Below are 19,126 nucleotides of genomic sequence, written 5' to 3'. Positions count from 1 at the left end.
GTATATGTCCCATGTATGACTACATATAGATATACAGCTCCTCTGGAAGGCTCTACTCCAATGTGTCATCATGACATAGAAATGACCTTGGGCTCTGGCCATGCCAATCGGGCACAAGCTCTGGCAAGTCCTACTGAAACATAAAGCATGAGTATAGGTGCAGCAAACACCTTCTAAGGATGAAGCTAAATTTAGACTGCTTGTCATCAGAAGGTTGCCAGGTGATTCATTTTAAAGCCAGAGCAACTGGGGAAAGATGTGCTCTACATAGGTGTAGGTACTACCAAAGCTGAAGAAATCACATTTTTTGAAACAAATGATATATTGCATAAGCATACAAGTTATATGTTACTTCTAGAGCAGGGGTGGGGAACCTGCAGCCTTGAGGCTACCTGTGACCCTCTGGGTCCTCAAGTGTGGCCCTTTGACAGAATCCAAACTTCACAGAACAAATCCCTTTATTAAGAGAATTTGTCTAGAGTCTAGACCAGGCCTCCACAACCTGCAGCCCCACCACAAGATTTCCTCTACATTTTTTGCAAGCTGCCTAAAATCCTAATAAATGGATTTGTTCTGTAAAACTTGAACTCAGTTAAGAGGCCAGAAGGTCACAAGTGACCTCAAGGCCTCAGGTTCCCCATCCCTGTTCAAAGACCCCTACATCATAAAAAAAGAAAATCTGAAGAGATCCTAGAAGACAATTCAGTTCTAGTTTACTGGGCTTGGGTCCATTTGCATGAGTCAGAAAGGAAGGGAATGATTCCTTGTTTTTGATCAGCAAGATCAAATAGAAGCCCAAAGGGAGTCAGAAACCAACCATACCTCTAAAGAGACTCAGATAAAAAACGCTATCCAACTTCAGAGACAGAAATGGTGAGGTCTGAGTGCAGACTCACTTTATTTTTCTTGCCTTTTTTTTTTTTTGCAACATAGTTGATATAGAAACATGCTTTGCACAATTTCACACATGTAATTGCCATCCTATTGCTTGCATTCTCAATAGGTGGGGGAAGGACTGGAGGGAGGGCCAGAATTCAGAACTCAAATTAAAAAAAATAAATGTAGAACCAAATAATTTTAAAGAGTCCTTCAGAGCCTGTGAGCTGGTCTTCTGAAGGAGGAGAGCTGGACCTGAATGACACACTGAAGGCCTGGCTCTATTTCCATATGATTGGGTCAAGTCAATGCTTCAATTTTAAACCAAGTGCATTTGAATATTTTGAGAAAAATCTAGTAACGGCAGTTCTACCTTAATAAGAAGAGGAAATAAAATGTTATTAAAGAAAAATAAAGCTAATAAAAGAAAACTTTCAATAGCTTCAGATTTATCACGTAACATGTATCAGTATAAGAAAAAAAATTCTAGTGATATATAATTTAATGCAATAAATATTTACCTCCCACTGCATGCAAATCATTGTACTGGGCATTGGGAGAAATACAAAGCTTAGAAAAAGTAGGGTTCACTATCCTCATAGAGCATATTCAATTTAACTAGCATTAGTACTAAGAGTTTGTAAGTTTACAGTCTAGTAGCAGACAAGATAAATCAAGAGTTAACTATAAAACAAAAAAATCTATAAATGCATTAAAGAGATGCTAACTATAATGTGAGGTCCGAATGGAAAAAGGCCCAAAGGGCTAGAGAAACACCTCCCTTCCATCCTCTCATCTTAATTCCAAAATTTCCAATGTTTCACTTAGTTGGCTACTCTCATATAAATGATCTTGATATTACAATGTTCTAGACCAGGGGTGAATTCTCAACCATTTTTATGTGTCATGGACCTCTTACTAGAAGGCCATGGACCCCTTCTAAGAATAATGTTTTTAACTGCATGAAATAAATATACACAGTTACAAAGGAAAGTAATCCTGCTGAAACAGTTATTAAAATATTTTTAAAAACAACTTCATAGACCCCAGGTTAGAAATCTTATTTCTAGACTGTCATAAGGTAAATGGCAATTCCACCATGGTTGCCATTTTTCCTATCACCAAAAACAGGTTTTTGTAGTTTTGCAAGAATTTATTTATTTTTATTTATTATTTTTTAAGAATTTTAAGATTCCAAAACCTTAATTTTGCCTTGCGGTAAAAGTGTTTATGTTTGCAACTGTAACAGACAAGTTCAATATCTATAAAACTGGCCTTAAATCTGATAGAGACTGTTGACTTCACCACTACATTTAACAATTTAGAAAAAGCCAAAATCTCAACAGTACAAAATACAAGGGGTCACTGACTGGGAATAGTAACATTAAATAAAGACACTAAAGAAGCATTTACATTTGCTTTACTGTTGCACCCTAAGGACCATGGGACTTTTTCAACTGACTTGCAGCTGATACCTTCCATATGTTCTTTCTCACCCAGTAGAATGAGGGCAGAAACTCTTACTTCTCTGTGTGTATTCCTGGCACTTGGCACATTGTTTTGCACATAGTAAGCACTTAATAAATGCTTGCTTGATTCAATCATATTTGGAGAAACAAATATGGAAATTAAGAGGATGTATCAATACACCTTGCTTTATAAGATTCTTAAAAAGCAGTGTGTTAATTACATTATATCTTAAAAGTACTACTTGCTCTATAAAATAATCCTAGAGTTGATCTTTCTATAAAAATGATTAATATTTCTGTAAATTGGAACTTTCATACTATTTTTACTCAAAGCAAGCTGATCCTTGTGTACTCCTCCTATCATCACACCTCAGCTGGGTACAGTTTATTTTGGGAAAAAATAAATATGGCTAAGCAATAAAAGGAAAAAGATATTCTCTTGCTCTAAAAATGAATGTACTCTTTTATCTTCAGTCTAGTATGCATGATAAAAAGTAAATTCACACAAAACAGTTAGAGAAGCATACCTTTCCTATGCTTAGAAAACCAGGTATCTGCTTCAGGTAAGAGTTGTTTTAGTGATCCATTCCAAGAAGGCACTAACTGAAGAAACATCCACTAGATAAAAAAAAAAATTACATGACAAACTCAGTCATAAGAATTCAATGTATTTAGTGTTTTTATATTTTAGCGAGTACTTACCAGCCATTAAACTAGTCAACAAAGTTAAAAGGAAGGCATTACAAATGAGACAAATTATTGTTCCCCAATTCCATTCATTTAGTGATATGACTAGAACTTTCTAAAAAAGATTTGACCTGGTTAAGGTTATTCTGCATGTCTGCTTAATACAAATGGGTGTGGAGGGCATGTTGGAGATAATGATAGGCCTTTGAAAACATCAGCCTTATTTCAAAATGGGAAGAAAACAGGTAATGGATACCTAATTGGCAGAGTGGCTTCAGGTTAGATACACAGATCACATTCACAAAGGCAAAATCTTGAATGAGGTGTTCTAATTCAAGGGAAGGACCTGGAATAATGGAGAGGGAGAAGGGAAAAATTGTGCAAGATACATTGAACATGTGTATCTCAGAGACAGAGTGTGTAATAAAGTTGTCACTCCAGAGAAAGCCTGATTTGCTGTAACACAGTTGATGGGAAAGACTGAACTATTCAAAGCTACAGAGTGTTTGGAAAATCATCATTAAAACCTTAACTCACTGAGTCTTAACTTTGTACTTCATCCAACAGAATTTATGACTTCCTAAAAGTTTTTGATTCTGGCATAAGTTTTAAAAAAATTTTATAAAAAATTTTAAAATTGGAAATCTCATTCATTTTAACTTCTTCTTGTGGAGCCATTTCAAGTCATTTCCAAGTTTCTGTGACCCCATTTGGGGTTTTCTTGGCAAAGATACTGGAGTGGTTTGCCATTTCCTTTTCTAGATGAATAAATTGAGGCAAAAGGGTTAAGAGACTTGCCTAAGGTCACACAGCTAGTAAGTGTCTGGGGCCAGAGTTGAATTCAGGTCCTCCTGACTCCAGGCCTGGTGCTCTTTCCACTGCCCTTTCATTTTTTACTACTCACTAATTAATTTAATTAGTATTCTCTATATTGCATGAGAAATATTTTGACATGAAGAAAAAAACCATAGGACTCTAGTCTGATGCCATTACTAAAGCAGTCCTCTCTCATCACAGAACAGGGGTCTTCAATATTGACAGAAGACCTGCTATAACTATTGTGGCAAGAGAACCAAGGACTCACTGCTTAGATGAAAGATAGTAACAGAACCCTTCAAGAGCAAGAAAAACAATGCCAGCAATCTCCATAGGATGTACGTTTCACTCCTGGGGCATTTAATAACATTTTAAATGCAGTATACCTCCTTTCCCAAGGAAAGGTTCTAGAGAAAACCTGAATGAAGAACAAAGACTTGGGTTCTTACTGGAGCGCTGCTACTTAGTGACCAAGGAGATATTTAAATGGATGGAATCTAAAATTCCCAGGGGCAGGGACACACAATACCTGACACAGTTATTTACTCATGTCCAGCTCTTCATGACCCCATTTGGGGTCTTCGTGGTGAAGATACTGGAATAGTTAGCCATTTCCTTCTTCAGGTCATTTTACAGATGAGGAAACTGAGGCAAACCGTTTAGTGACTTGCCCAGGGTCACACAGCTAGTAAGTTTCTGAGGCCAATCTGAACTTGGTCCTCCTGACTCCTGGGCCAGCACTCTTATCTACTGCGCCATCTGGCTGCCTGACACAGAATAGGGGCTTAATATTTTCTTGGTGACTATTTTGATTCTCTTGTAAGCCAATTTCCTCATCAGTAAAATGAAAATAATATCCACCTTGTTAACTCACAAGGTAACTGTGAAGATCAAATGGAATGCCATGAGGGAAAATATAAGATGATGATCACTATCAAAACATGTCTACAACTCAAAAAGGCACTTCATAGAAAATTACAATGACTTCCTAAAAGTTACATACACTATTTGGATGCTAAAATTACATGACACATTGCATCCCACTTTTTAAATACATATTATGTTGCACATACATAGCCTATATCTGATTGCTGACCATCTCAGGGATGGACGAAGGGAGGGAGGGATAGAATTTGGAACTCAAAATTTTAAACAAAAATGTTAAAAAATTAGAAAAGAAAATAAATACATATTGGGCTAGTCTTACACTAAATGTCCCCCTTAAAATGTTTCAACATGGCATGGAAATGACCGCAAATTCCAAGGGTGATGCCAGTGAAGCAGCAGGTAATAGTCCCATTACACTAAAAAGGCTTCAAACATAAAACTGGTGACAGACTGTATGTCTGATGACCAAATTAGCTACGTAACTCTGGAGAGGCTCATCACCATGTTGGATGAAGTGTGATCAATTTTTAGGGCACAGTAACTTGAGAAGGGCAGTGTAATGACAGCCAGTCTCAGAGTCAGGAAAGCTTGAATTCAAATCTTGCTCCTGCACATACTGGCTGTGTGACCCTGGGCAAACCACCCCATCTTTCACTACCAAAGGTAACCCTGTAAGATGCAGAGCAGGTGCTGAACTCCAAGAGTAGAAGAAACTTCCCCTCCAGAAGTTCCTTATACCTGTGAGATAAAATCACAGAACAGGTCCAAAAGAAAAAATAACTCTTTAATTCCATCTAGATTATTATAATAGCAGCACATATTTAATAATAATTAATAATAGTTCATATTTATATAGTGCCTTAGGCTTTCCAAAGCACTTTACAAACATTATCTCATTTTGATCTAAGTCATTCAAGGATTGTAATGGGTGAGAAAGTAGATAAACTGCCAAAATTACAAATCCTTGAAATCCTTAAGTAGGCCAGTACCTTCTTGAGAGCAGTGTATACATCCATTTCCACTTGCATTACAAACAGATTAGAAGAACAGATCAGCTGTTTCATGAGGTTTATACTGGAAAAGATAAAATACCATATTAAACTACTCAAAAATAAAGAGTTGCAGAATAAAAGGTATATAAAAAAGATGAAGGAAAACTTTTTCTATCTTTACTTTATAATAATGGAGTGATCAATGGAGTAAAACCAATTTTCAAAAGCATTTAATATTATGACAATTCTGACAAAACTGCTCTCCTACCAAATCTCAGGGAGAAGTTCTGATAGCAAGGAATATCAGAAAGAGTGTAGGACTTGGAGTTAGAAAACCTGGGTTCAAATCTCAGCCTATTTACAAACCTAGGAACAGTGAGAACCTGAGAAAGTCACTCCCTTCCCCAGAATGCAAGCTCCTAGAGGCCAAGACCAGTTTCACTTTTCTTTGCATTGCCTTGCACACAGCTGGGTGGCACTTCTCTGGGGCTTAGTTTCCTCACCTGTAAGGTAAATTCCAAGCTCTTTTCACACAATCACAACGTGGGAAGAGACCTCAGAGGCTGTCCAGTACAACCCAAACCTGAACAATCTGCTCTTTTCCATATATGAGGAAAGGGGTCATTGGGCTTTCACTAGAAGGCCTAAATCATGAGATGATATGTGTGTAAAGCACTTTGCAAGGTCTATATACTATGCAAATGCTAGCTAGATTATTACTGAAACTGGAAGGTACCTCAGAGTCTATCTATTCCAACCTTATTTTACAGATTAGGAAACTGAGGCTCAGGGACATTAAATGACTTGCCCAAGGTCACATAAGTGGTGAGATGCAGGTGAGAATTGAATCCAGGTATTCTGACACCACAGCCAGTGCTCTTCCTGCTCTATTATGCTATTTCCTGAGATATATCATTCAATTTCTGAATAGCTCTAATTACTGGGAAATTTTCTTTATTCACCTGTATTCCACCTCCAACTCCTTGCTTCAAGCTCTGCCCTCTAGTATAGACAAGACAATGTTAATTCTTCTATCCTGTGAAGGGCCTTCAAATACTTAACAAGATGTCCCCCAAGTCTTCTCTCCTCCAAGCTGAACATTCTCAGCTCCTTTAATCAGCCCTCATGTGAAATGATCACCAGGCCCTTCACCATCCTGATCTTATTCCTCTAGGCCAGAGGTAGGGAACCTGTTGCCTCAAGGCCACATGTGGCCCTCTAGGTCCTCAAATGCAGCCCTTTGACGGAATCCAAACTTCACAGAACAAATCCCTTTATTAAGAGAATTTGTCTAGAGTCTAGACCAGGCCTACACAACCTGCAGCCCCACCACAAGATTTCCTCTACATCTTTTGCAAGCCGCCTAAAATCCTATGGTGTGCCACAGGCAGCTTGTGGGCTTCAGGTTGTGCAGGCCTGGTCTAGACCCTTCCTAGCTTATTAATGCCCTTTTTAGAATATGGCACCCAGAAGTAAATACAGTTCTCCAGAAGTAGCCTCACCAAGGTACAATTCAATAGTATTATAATAACTCCCTAATCCTAGATATTATACCTCTTTTTATGCATTAGCTTTTTTAACAGACATCAACATGCTGTTTATGCGTCTTAAGCTTCCAGTTTACTAAAATCCTAAATCATCAAAACGCTACTTTGCTTCTCTTCTTCAATACATCTACCATTTGTGAAGTTGATTTTTTTTAACCCAAGTTAAAGATTTTACATTTGTCTCTTCAGATTCAACCCAATGCTCTTCTCTGTTGAAATCTTTTGAACCTTGCCATTCAGGTTACTAAGTCATCCTTATCAGCTTTTTAAAGTTGTTATAAATCTAAATCTTAAATTTTCCAACGTTTTTAATTTAGAAATTTTTCCACAGGCACTAAAATAAATATAAAAGTATTAAATTAGGCCCCCAAACTCTAACCTGTTAAAAACTTTAAATTAACAAAAGTTTTCAAGTCATTTAACACACTTTCAATGGGAAAAGTTTCAAGAGATAGACTGGAAATACCTGCCAGAGTCTGGCAATGTAGAGAGGAGGAGGGAAAGCTGAAGAGTCCCTAAAGTTCTTTTGCAGCTTGGGGGGCTTACAAGGGTGAAAAAAAAAATTCCATACCAATTACATGGTTCAGGAAGGAAGCCAAGATTTATTACCTTAAAATATTATATTTGTTCACAAACGATACGTATTTATGCCTAAATGAAAAATCCTATATATTAATTTAAATTCATGCTTTAGGATCCTTAATCTTTAAGTTAATTAAAATTCAAATACCTGAGTTCTTTGAAAAGATCAACACTCTGATGAGTCATCAAGTTATTTAGAAGCCATTCAAGGCACCTGAAATTATTTAAAATCTGTAATCAGTACACTGCTACATATTTATTTTTATAGTAAATTTCTCATCAAAGACTATCAGTTTTGATAAATATAATCTAAGATTACAGAAACAGAGAATAGTACTTTTTACAGGACATGATACTATTATTTAGTCTAACATCTAGAAATTTAGTACTGTTACTCTCAGAAGTTTTTAAGGGAGTTTTCCTTGACTCAATTAATGGTAGCATTTTTCACTGAGTGAGAAAATTCCATTCCTAGCATTTTTTCTTGTGTTAAAAATTACTTAAGAGCAGATCAGTTATGACTCACACATTTCCACTGCTTCCATTAAAAATTGAATGTGAATATAGTATTTGAATTTTGAAGGGTTAAAAAGCATGGATTGCCAAGTTTCACAATATACATTAGCTCCTTTATCTCATCATTTACAAATTTTATTAACTGTATCTTAAAGAGCAACCATAACTTTGAACATACACAAATATTTTTACAAAAAGTAGGTCACTTTATTTCAGACTAAGAAAAATAAAAAGATGACACTTTTGAGGAGCATGTGTTAAGCATCACTTTCTTAGGTGTGATGCAATTCTATATTCCTATCATTTTGTCAATTCCTCATTCTTTTACCAACTAAGCATCCTTTTAAGAGACCAAAGCAGCTGATATCCCAAAGGGGGTGGGGGATTGGAGGAGAGAAGACAACTCACTTTTTCTTTACAGAATCTAATCCATAGGTCCCTGCTGATGTGTAATAGCCACATACAGTTTTCACATTAATTGTTTCCTTCATTGTCTCACCACACTGTTGTATTAAACCATCCTGTAAACATAAATAAGCACTGGAAATGCCCATTTCACATGGGAAAACAAGCTTAAACGTGCTGCTCTTAAATGTTAGCACACTTAAGCCACTAAAAGGAAAAAAATCTATTAAGAGCAACAGTAGGCATAAGATTAATGCAAATATTTCATTATGCTACTTTTGAGCTATTTAAAATATCCAGCCAATATTCCCTTTAATACTTCAAGTATTAGAAGGGAAGCAAGGGAGGGAGAAGCAATAAGCGGGAGATGAGCACAGTAACTCTTAACCTTCACCTTTCTAAGTCTTTTCCAACTCCCCAAATTTATTCTCATAACTGTTCTACTAAAATTTGGGCTGTTCCCCATGTGACACCTGATAATGTGGCAGGCTAGAGGCTGAAATTTAAAATTCCTATCAATATTTGAAAGATGCATTTCTATAAAGCCCCCAATACTAAAGTACTCCTCTGATTTCTTAACCGGCATGGAAATAACTGTGACTGCTTGAAGCTGTTCTAGCTAGCAAGGTGCAAGCTTGGCAGGTCTTAGAGCCAGCTGTCTCAGGCTAAGAGCCCAACACGTTTTGCTGTATCAAGACAAACCCAAGGACCAGCCTAGTTAAGTTCAGAGAAGCTAATTTCAACAGTGCTGGCTATTATGCATTTTTTTTTTGCTTCCCACAACCCATGAAATCCATTTACTAGGTTATAAAGCATTTTTTTAATCCATGTTAATAGAAAGAGTACATATGCTGAACTATCTTTTGAAGTATTTAATGCCAGAATATTACTGTTTTAAGTAGTTTAAATACATTCTTTCTCAGCTAAAAAATTAACATAAAAGTTTAAAATGAACTGCTTATTAACTTTCTTCAATATATCAAAATACTACTGTCACTTTTCACTCAAATTAAAAACTTCTGAAATAACCTTAAATGCATAGTGTAAGTAACAAATAATATTTTTTAAATGTAGAAAGCAAATTTAGAACAGATATCACAAAAGGCCAGAAGCACAAAAAGTATAGTTTTCTCTGAAATAAAAATCTGGATTACAAAGTACAAAACATTTTTTCTAATGAAAGAACCACTGTGTAAAGTACATTTTGAAAACAACAAATATTGAAGATAAGTTAACTTAATGTAGAAATTAATTTCATTTACAACAGTTATCTAAGACATTAAAGTTAAAAAACAAAATGCACAAATTACTAGAATTTCAAACTCAGTAGTAATTGTAGAACTAGAAGTAAAATACACATATGAAATTTTGATGTAAATGATGTGTCAGCAGTTAAAAAAAGGTTTGGAATGAAAAAGTGATTTGTGGCTATAAGTAGATAACCACAAGTTATGTGCTTGACAGTCATCAGACAAACCAGGAATAAAAAAGCTTTTGAACCTAAACGATTTTTTTTTATAATACAACTAACTATGGCTAGTGTTCATGCCAAACAAGCAATATGCTCACTTCTGATATGAAAAAACTATTATTTATTTTTAGCTAAACCACAAGAAGATTTAGACAGTGCATTCACACCCTTTTATGTTAGAACATATACATCGAACCACAGAAGGATATTGTAACAGATCCTGGATTGGGACAGGCCACTTACCAGCTGCAGCATACAAGCCGCTGCCAAAATGGCAATAACTCGGCTGGGCTTTATTAAGACATCATCTCGATATAAAGAGCCAAATGCCACCTGCAGTGCTGAAATTAAATGTATATATTAAAAATGCCAAAGAGCAATTATAAATTTCACCATCTGTTTTGTAACATTGAAAACAACTAAAGACTAAATGTCACAAGCAAAGTCAAGACTTGAAAGAGTTAATCTTGACACGATAGGACAGAATGCTAGATTGGAACTAAGGAAGGCCTGGATTCAAATTCCATTTCAGACACTTACTTGCTGTGTGACCCTGGACAAGTTAATTAAACCTTCTCAGCTACAGTTTCCTTATCTGTAAAATAGGGATAAAAATAGCATCTACCTCACAGGTTGGATATGATCAAAGGAGAATATACCAAAGCAGTTTTGTAAATTTTAAAATGTTAACTATTATTATTCTAGTATAATAAAGCATCTAAAACAAGTGTAACTATCCAAAGTGCTAATAATCTGTTATCTTTAGTGGTGATAATTTAAAGACAGACCAAACAAATTTGCAAGTTAATATCTGGCACAAGTTAGTAGAACTTCCCCAGCATAGGTCAAACTCAACCAGCTAAGATTAACATATTAAGGAGTCTGGATTTAAGACACCCACAAAGGGCTAATCACCACCTTGTCCTGGCTCCATCTACTAGTGAATAACTGGATTAGATGGCAGCAAACAAGCGAGATGGACAGACAGAAGTGGACAGGGAGAAGAGAGGGATCTAAACATAACAATAAAAAGGAGGCATACCAGCAAAGTAACCATATAATAAAAATGTAATTATAATTCAAGATAACAGACAGATTTATTTTAAATTCTCTGTCCTTATGAGCTTCTTTTATATCACTAAGACTGTCACAGACAGATGTAAGAAGTCAAATTGATGATCTGTTCTTTTGGCATTGTGCAGACAGAATCACAAGAAGTAGGAAAAACATGTAAGTTGGGGCATACTTTCCACTAAGAAGATCTGTTTGGGTTAATAAGCTTCTCTTTTAAAATGGGAATATTCTCACAGAACGCTCAGACTTTAACAAAAGTTATCAAATGCTTATTATAAGCTAGGCATAGAAGAAAAAAAGATTTTAAGACTTACTGGCTTCAGATAAATTGATCATATTTAGGGGAAAAAAATTTCTTTACCTTCTACATCAATATTTTGGTCAGGAATCTCCAGTTCAATAGTATTCATGCTTGATTCTTTCCAAGACCCACTAAACATACTGGAAAAGTAGCCAGACTATAAAATACAAAACATTCAAATTAGATCTCAAAGATTAACAACATATAGTTAAGTATAGGTATAGATAGACAAGTATAGTATATTCAAAGAACAGTGGACCAGCAGTTGGGTTCTGAGTTACAGTCTTGGCTCTCAATGACCTTGGGCAAATCATGTTATCTCTCTGAATATTAATCTCCTCATCTGCAAAACAGGGAAGATAAATAATGCATCCAAATGTGTAATGCATTTCACCCTTCGAACCTGGCTTATATAAAACTTAAATGCAACTTATAAGCACATTATCTTGTAGTACAAATCTATATTTTTTTCCATTAGAGATCTCATTTTGGGGGTACCAGGTCAATATAATCCCTATTAAACCTGCAGCCATCACTGAAGGGAAGGGGGATAGAAGAGAAGGGTAAGGAAATGAATATTTTGAAGTGCCTACTATTGCCAGGCACTGTGCTAAGTGCTTTGCAAATACTATCTCATTTAAGCTTCACAATAACCCTAGGAGGCAGATGCTGCTATTGTCCTCACTTTACAGTTGAGGAAACTAAGGTAGACGGAAGTTAAGTGACTTGCCTAGAGTCACAGAGGTAGTTAAGTTTCTGAGGCTCAATTTGAACTCAGATCTTCCTGACTCTAACTATCACTGGAGAGCTAAGCAACCTTAAATGCCTAGGGGGAAAGGTCATCATGGAGATAGGGCCCACTCCTTGTCACCACCACCACCACCAACTGCTAGCTAACTGCCACCAACAGGCAGACAAACACAATAGCCCTGAGAGCGGTATAATATCTCTTCCCCCCTCCCCCCCTCCCCCATACCACTGGGTCCCACTTTCAGACCGATGCTCCTAGCCATCGTTCAAGAACGTAGCTCCTGTGTGGAAGGGACCAGATATTCCAACTAACTGCCACTCACAGAGCAGGTGAACGTTCTAGTTCAAGTAGCAACGCAGCCTGAGGGAGAGACGGGGGGCAACATGTCCCAGACAAGTCAAACCACTATCACTCCCATCTCCTCTCAGACTCCAATGGAGACAACCCAGAACCCTGAACCCAAGAACCTTAGCCCAGTGCCATCAGCTATTGTCCTGGACAGTAACCCTCTGTGGACAAGCAGCCTGGTGACTGCTCCTCCAGGTGCTGCAGCCATAGCTATTAAAGACCTAGAAGAGAACAGCTTTTGGCAGCAAAGTCCTTGGCACTGTCAAATGGCTCAACATCAGAAATGGACATGATTTTATGAGTGGAATGGTATTAAAAAAGAGGCTTTGGCTTTTGCATTCTAAGACCCATAGGACCCTCCCATGTGACTGCTGAAACCTTCCTGATGTCTTCTCTCTTCTATTAGTATGTGAGCTCCTCAAGAGCTGGGACTGTCTTTTCTATTTGTATCCTCAGCATTAGCACAGTAAGAAAGCCTAAGAAATGCTTTTTTCATTCATTCATTCATGGCATTTTCACTATTTATTTTAGAGAACTGTTACCAAGATCCCAAAATCACAGGATTTGAAGACTGGAAGGAACTTCAAGGCCCATCTAGTACAACTCATACACAAAAAGAATCCCCTTTATAACATACTTGAGAAGTGGCCATCCAACCTCTGCTTGAAGGCCTATAAGGAGAGGAAAGCCAGCACCTCCCGGGGCGGCCCAATGCAATTTTGTACAGTTCCAATATTTGGGAAATTTTTTCTAGCCCAAATTTGCCTCTTTGTATCTACTGTTCTTGCCTCTGGAGTCAAAAATAACAAATCTAATCCCTTCTCCACACAAGAGCACGTCTTCAGCTATCAGGTCCTACCTCCCAGGTCATCCCTCAACTCATATTCATATGTCAGGCACTCAAGGCAACCTTCACCATCCTGGATGTCCTTTTCTCTGGATACTCTTCAAGATAAAGTGATCCATGAAAAGTACTATATAAATATAAAGTACTATCATGTAAAGCTAAGTAACTTAGATTATTAAAAGGCCATGCACAAAGGCAGCTTGACTTAATGTAAATAATGTGTATACTGAGAGTTGGGGAAGACTTGGGGTCAATGCTTGCACTGAACACCTAATACTTATGGGAACCCTGGGGAAGTAATTTAACTTAAAGTTTGGTTTACTTGCCTGTAAAATAGGGATAGGATTAGGAATTATTTTAAGAAGAGTATTTTGCTAACCTTATTGCATCATATAAATTGATTATTACTGGTGTAGCTTCCTATATTTTATAACAAATTTACACTATCTAATATATTTCGGGAGGGAGATAATATGCTGAGTCAACAATAATTTTAACAAGCCAAACATACACATTTTTAGCCACCCTAACTTTAGTTAGTATACACACTTTTCTTCCTACTCCTCTATTCTACACCTTCCCCTTCTTACTGAAGGAACGTCTAATAAAATAAATTATTGCGCTAACGATAGAGGCAGCACTAGTTTAACAATGAAAAAAATGTCCAAATCTTTTCTAGCTTATGGGTTAAGTTAAAACATAAGACTTTTTTTTGAAGGCTCTGCATAAGTAACTAAATTGGAAGAAATAGTTTTTCAATCAGACAGTTTTTCAATAAGACTACTGGATTCTATGAACAATTATTACCCATGAAAAAGATCATTACTATAAACAATGAGAAGTTTTAGAATAAACTAAATTTGATTAACTCTAGATCATTTGGATAAACAGAATACTTACCTGACACAAGTATATTTTGTGTAAGCTCCATTCTTCTCCTAGAGCACAAATCTTAATGTCACTATTTTCCCCATTCAAAAATAAAGTCTGATAAATATACTTGGATGTACTTTTTAATTTTTTCCTGGGGAGGCAAAAAAAAAACCAAAACAAATCACAAAGTTATGTATAGGCATAACACTTGAGTGCAAACTTCAGACATGCTCACCTATGTCTCAAATTTTTGAAATTTTTTTTGTGCATCTGACAACCTCAAGAGGTTATCTAGTCCTCTACAATAAGAGCCTTCTTTATGACCTATGCCCAACAAGTGGTCATTAAGCCTTTCCTTGAAGACCTCCAGTAATTGAAAACCCAAGAATTACTGCAGAAGCTCATTCCTTTTTTGAACAATTCTAATCTGAGATTCTGAGAATAAAATGTACAAAAGGTCAAGATGTATCAACAACTTTAATTTACTTGGGGAGCATCACTTAAGAATTATTTCAATACTGCTTATGATGATTTATATTCCCAGTAACTAGCATCTCACAGGTTTGCTGATTGACATTTATGCTGTATTTTACTTCTGCAACAAAAAGGAGAAAGTAATTAAAATGACTTTTAGTAAAAAAATGTTCCTTTGTTGAAGGAAAAAAAGACCAAAGGGCCATAAAGGCTGCTGCCTCAAGGTGCAATCAACTGGCAAGAGGCCTTGGCAGAGGCCTATCCATCACTTTTTGATCACTCATGTGGTATTTCATTTCCTATTTGAGAAGTTAAAGCAAACAAACAAAATTAAACCAGGAGTGTAATTCTTTAAAAACCACTTTGTGACAAGGTGGCCCCATCCGTTCTGCTACTAACTATCTTTAGGACTTTAGGACTTTGAATTTTGGCTATAAAGAGGTTGGGTTACACAGCCTCTCTTCCGTTCTCAAAGTTGGATGGGCCTGTACCCTTCTATCTGTTTTACATTATATTCTTTACTTGTCAGCAATCAATCATACCATGAATTCAGAAGCCCCTGGGACCTTAAGCTGTTAACCATAAACATATTTGTTTTCAAAATAACTAAGCAGGAAGTAAACACTCACAACACCTGTATGCAGTCAACAACTTATAAGTAGCAAAGGCTTTGAAATAAATTAATATTTCGGAGACGTCACTAATAATTTGTGGCTAGCAACATAAACAGAGCACCTTGGTAAAGGATAATTGTCCCAGATTTTCCTCTTCCAGTGAGGGGGTGACAGGGTTGCATGGCTAGATATCTAAAATTGTATTTGTGAACTATTAAAGGCAACCTGATGAATAGCTGGTTATTCTACAGACACCCACTCTAGTAAGACAAAAATACATTACATGGTGATTAAACAAGGTCGGTGTTAAAATGTTTTATGAGGAGATTCATGCATTGACTTGGCGTTTCCCTCAGCTTGGGCAATTACTAGCACACTGTAATAACAGCCTGGCAGTTCTTTCCTCTGTAATATACTAACACAATCAGGTTCATGAAATTACAGGATTCAGAGCCGAAAGGGACCTGAATGATTTTTTTAGCCCAACCCCCTCATTTTACAGATGAGGAAACTGAGGCCCAGAGCAGAGAAGTCAGTGACCTCGTCCAACTAAGTAACTAGCCAGGATGTAAGCCCTGGTTTTTCTCACTCAAAACTCATCGATTTTTTTCTCCCCAACGCAATCCTTCCTTTCTCCAGAGAGAAAAGAACACTATCTTTGAGTCAGGAGATCTGGGTTCAAGTTCTTGATACCAGAGTGACCTCGGACAAGTGACTTTCCCTGCAGAGGTCTCGATTTTTCCTCTGTAAAATGAGAACGAGATAACTTCCATTAGGGCTTTAAGACCGACAAAGGGCTTTTCTTCACAACAGCTCTTTGAGGTTGGGGGTTCAGGTATTGCAGATAAGGACACTGAGGCCCAGGGAGAGTTAATGACTTGTCTACGGTGGCAAAACTGGCACCCAGACTGTCCCGATTCCAAGTCTGCTCTTTCACCAGCCCGGGACAGATGGCACTGACCCGGTGATCTTAAGCAAGTCATTTCCTCCCTGGGCCTCAGTTTCTGTGAAATGAGGAAGTTCTAGCACATTTGGGGGAGAGGGGACTCCTCAACACCTCTGGCAGCCCGGTGGAAGCCTACGGACCCTCCTCCCAATAATGGTAGTAAAATGCCCCGGGTTACAACAGAAACCAATTCTCTTCCATTACAGGTGTCAACATATTTGACCAGGCGGACCCCGGAGGAAGAAGCCCCGGGCGCCCCCGCCGCGGGCTCTGCCCCCCGAGGGAGGGCGGGGAAGGGGAGGTTGGGGGGCTCAGGGGGCGCACCTGCGGGGGGTGTTGAGGAGCCGCTCCTGCTCGTCCCCCTCGTCTTCGTCCTCGTAGTCCTCGTCCTCCGAGCCGGGCTCGCAGTAGCAGAAGGAGCCGCTGCTGCGCTTGCGCTTGCGGCCGCCCCGGCAGTAGCAGGCGCTCCCCCGGAGGCCCCCGCCGCCCGGCCCCGCCGCGCCGCCCGCCTCGGAGCCCCGCTCCTGGACGGCCCGGCTCCCGCCTCGGCGCAGCACCCGGCTGCTCAACGAGCCCATGGGCTGCGCGGTGACTCCGCCGGCTCCAGCGCCGGCACCCCGCCTCAGGGAGCGCGCGGCGCCCTATACATGGTCCGGTCCCTGCCGCCCGGACCCCTGCGCCCTCACGGAAACTACTCCTCAGCCACAACCGCCGCGTCCATTGTCGCCCCGCAGCGCTCGGCTCGACCCGCCTCCCGCGGGGCCCCGCCCCGCTCCGCCCCGCCCCGCCCGGCCTCGCCCCGCCCCTCACAACCGGACCCTGCGCATGCGCGCTCTGCCCTACCTCTACCCACCGCTACGGGCTCGGGCGGGCCGGCGTTGGATGGAGGAGGAGAGCTTAGGCGGGGGAGGGGCGTGCCCTGGGCGTGGAGGGGGAGGGAAGGAGGAAGGAAGGAGCGAGGAGGTAGGGGAGGGACGAGGGCAAGGGGAGTGGGGAGAAAGAGGAAGGAAGGAAAAGGGGAGGAGCAAGAAGGAGAAACAGACCGACAAGACAGGAGCAAGAGAGATAGGGAGGGAGGAGCGAGAGGGGAGGGAGAGAGGAAGGGGAGGGGCGAGAGGGTGGGGCAAGAGGAGTGAGAAGGGGAGGGGAAGAGGAGGAAGAGAGCGACTTAGGGAGGGAGAAAAAGAGGGAGGGAAAAAGAAAAGAGAGAAGTGGGGAGGAAAAGAGGGAGGGAGAAAGAATGACCTGGGAGGGAAGAGAAGAAGGGAGGGAAGACAGGAGCTCCTTCTCCGTCCCAGCTGCCCTGAGCCTCGGGTAGGGGGCCCGCGGTACATTCTGGAGCCTCTGCGAATTGATTTTTTAGCTCTTTGCGTGGAATTGAATGTCGAGCCCAAAGTCATCATTTGCCTGTATTTCCCTGTTTAGGGGAACCTTAGAGTCCTCAAGCCCAGCGCTCTCATTTTACAGAGAGGGAAACTGAGTCTCCTAGAGAAGGTCCAATGAACCTCTAGGATGACTTGCCCAAAGACCCACAGCTGGTGAGTGCCTTGCAGAGAGGCTCGAGCCCGGGACGCCTGACTCCTGAGGTCTTCTGCTCACCATGCCAGCCTACCTCTGCAGACGAACTCAAAATCCTTGGGACGAGGCACCATAGGACCTAGAGCCGGACAGGACCTTGGAGAAGAGCTAATCCAGCCTCTTTTTTTTTTTTTTTTACCAGCGAAGTAAATGAGGCCTCAACAGATAAAATAAGGAGACCACAGAATTTAGAGGCCGGAAGGTTACAATCCTCAATTTATTTATTATAGTTGTAGCTTTTAAACTTAGAAAGTAAAGGTCAATCTAGTTACATCCAGCTTGCCTTATTTTAAGAGAAAACAGGTAAGGTGGAGTCAGGATTTGGTTTTTGTTACCGAAGAGTAACAGAGGAAGGTAAGCGGTGGAGTCAGCTTTGAATCCCTATCCTCCAACTTCAAAATCAGTGTTTTTTTCTGTTAAAGACCTCGTCATTATACAGATAGGGAAATTAATACCCCAAAACGAAGACACTTGAGATCATGGGGTTTCAAGCTGGAAGTAACCTTAAATATTATCCAGTCAAAGCTCCTCATTTTACTGAGTCCTAGAGACATGCCAGTAACTCTATGAAGTGACTTGTCTAAAGTCATTTTGTTGTTTTTGTTGAGTTCTATCAGTGGTGTCTAACTCTTTGTGACCCCATTTGGAGTTTTCTTGGCCATTAAATGACAAAACCTTATCCTTGTTTCCAGGTTTTATAACTCTTCTTCTCTTTATACAAACACAGTGCCTCTCTTGACAAGCCCTATATGTTGGGATCTTAGGCTTTAGAGTGAAAAGGAACCTTAGTGATCACTTAATCCAATTACATCATTTAATGAAAAAGAAAACCAAAGCTGAGAGAGGTCCTATGACTTACGTTAAGTTTTATTAATACTTGTTGATTGGGTAAAATGTTATATTCCCCAGGGGTGGGGAACCTGCAGCCTTGAGGCCACCTGTGGCCCTAGAGGTCCTCAAGTTGAGGCCTTTTGACTGAAGCCAAACTTCACAGAACAAGGGGATTTGTCCCCACCCCTGGTCTAGACCTTTACATAAATAAAAGATACATAACCTTTATCAATGTGGATG

General features: G+C 39.4%; 1 protein-coding gene across 1 annotated transcript in view; it reads right to left on the bottom strand.

Moving 5' to 3' along the window:
* GMCL1 (germ cell-less 1, spermatogenesis associated) overlaps positions 1–17,192 on the bottom strand; it is a 28,783-nt gene extending 11,591 nt beyond the window's left edge. The window contains exons 1-8 of the mRNA XM_036748089.1: positions 16,802–17,192; positions 14,471–14,594; positions 11,685–11,781; positions 10,493–10,590; positions 8,782–8,894; positions 8,006–8,071; positions 5,726–5,810; positions 2,873–2,963 (exon numbers count right to left, since the gene is read on the bottom strand). Coding sequence (XP_036603984.1) covers positions 2,873–2,963; positions 5,726–5,810; positions 8,006–8,071; positions 8,782–8,894; positions 10,493–10,590; positions 11,685–11,781; positions 14,471–14,594; positions 16,802–17,055 — 928 coding nt within the window. The 5' untranslated portion in view covers positions 17,056–17,192. The remainder of the gene's footprint in view (positions 1–2,872; positions 2,964–5,725; positions 5,811–8,005; positions 8,072–8,781; positions 8,895–10,492; positions 10,591–11,684; positions 11,782–14,470; positions 14,595–16,801) is intronic.
* Between the last annotated feature and the right edge of the window lie 1,934 nt (positions 17,193–19,126).

Source organism: Trichosurus vulpecula, chromosome 3 (assembly GCF_011100635.1).
Source record: "Trichosurus vulpecula isolate mTriVul1 chromosome 3, mTriVul1.pri, whole genome shotgun sequence".
NCBI lineage: Eukaryota > Metazoa > Chordata > Mammalia > Diprotodontia > Phalangeridae > Trichosurus > Trichosurus vulpecula.
This window is presented reverse-complemented; position numbering and strand designations above follow the sequence as displayed.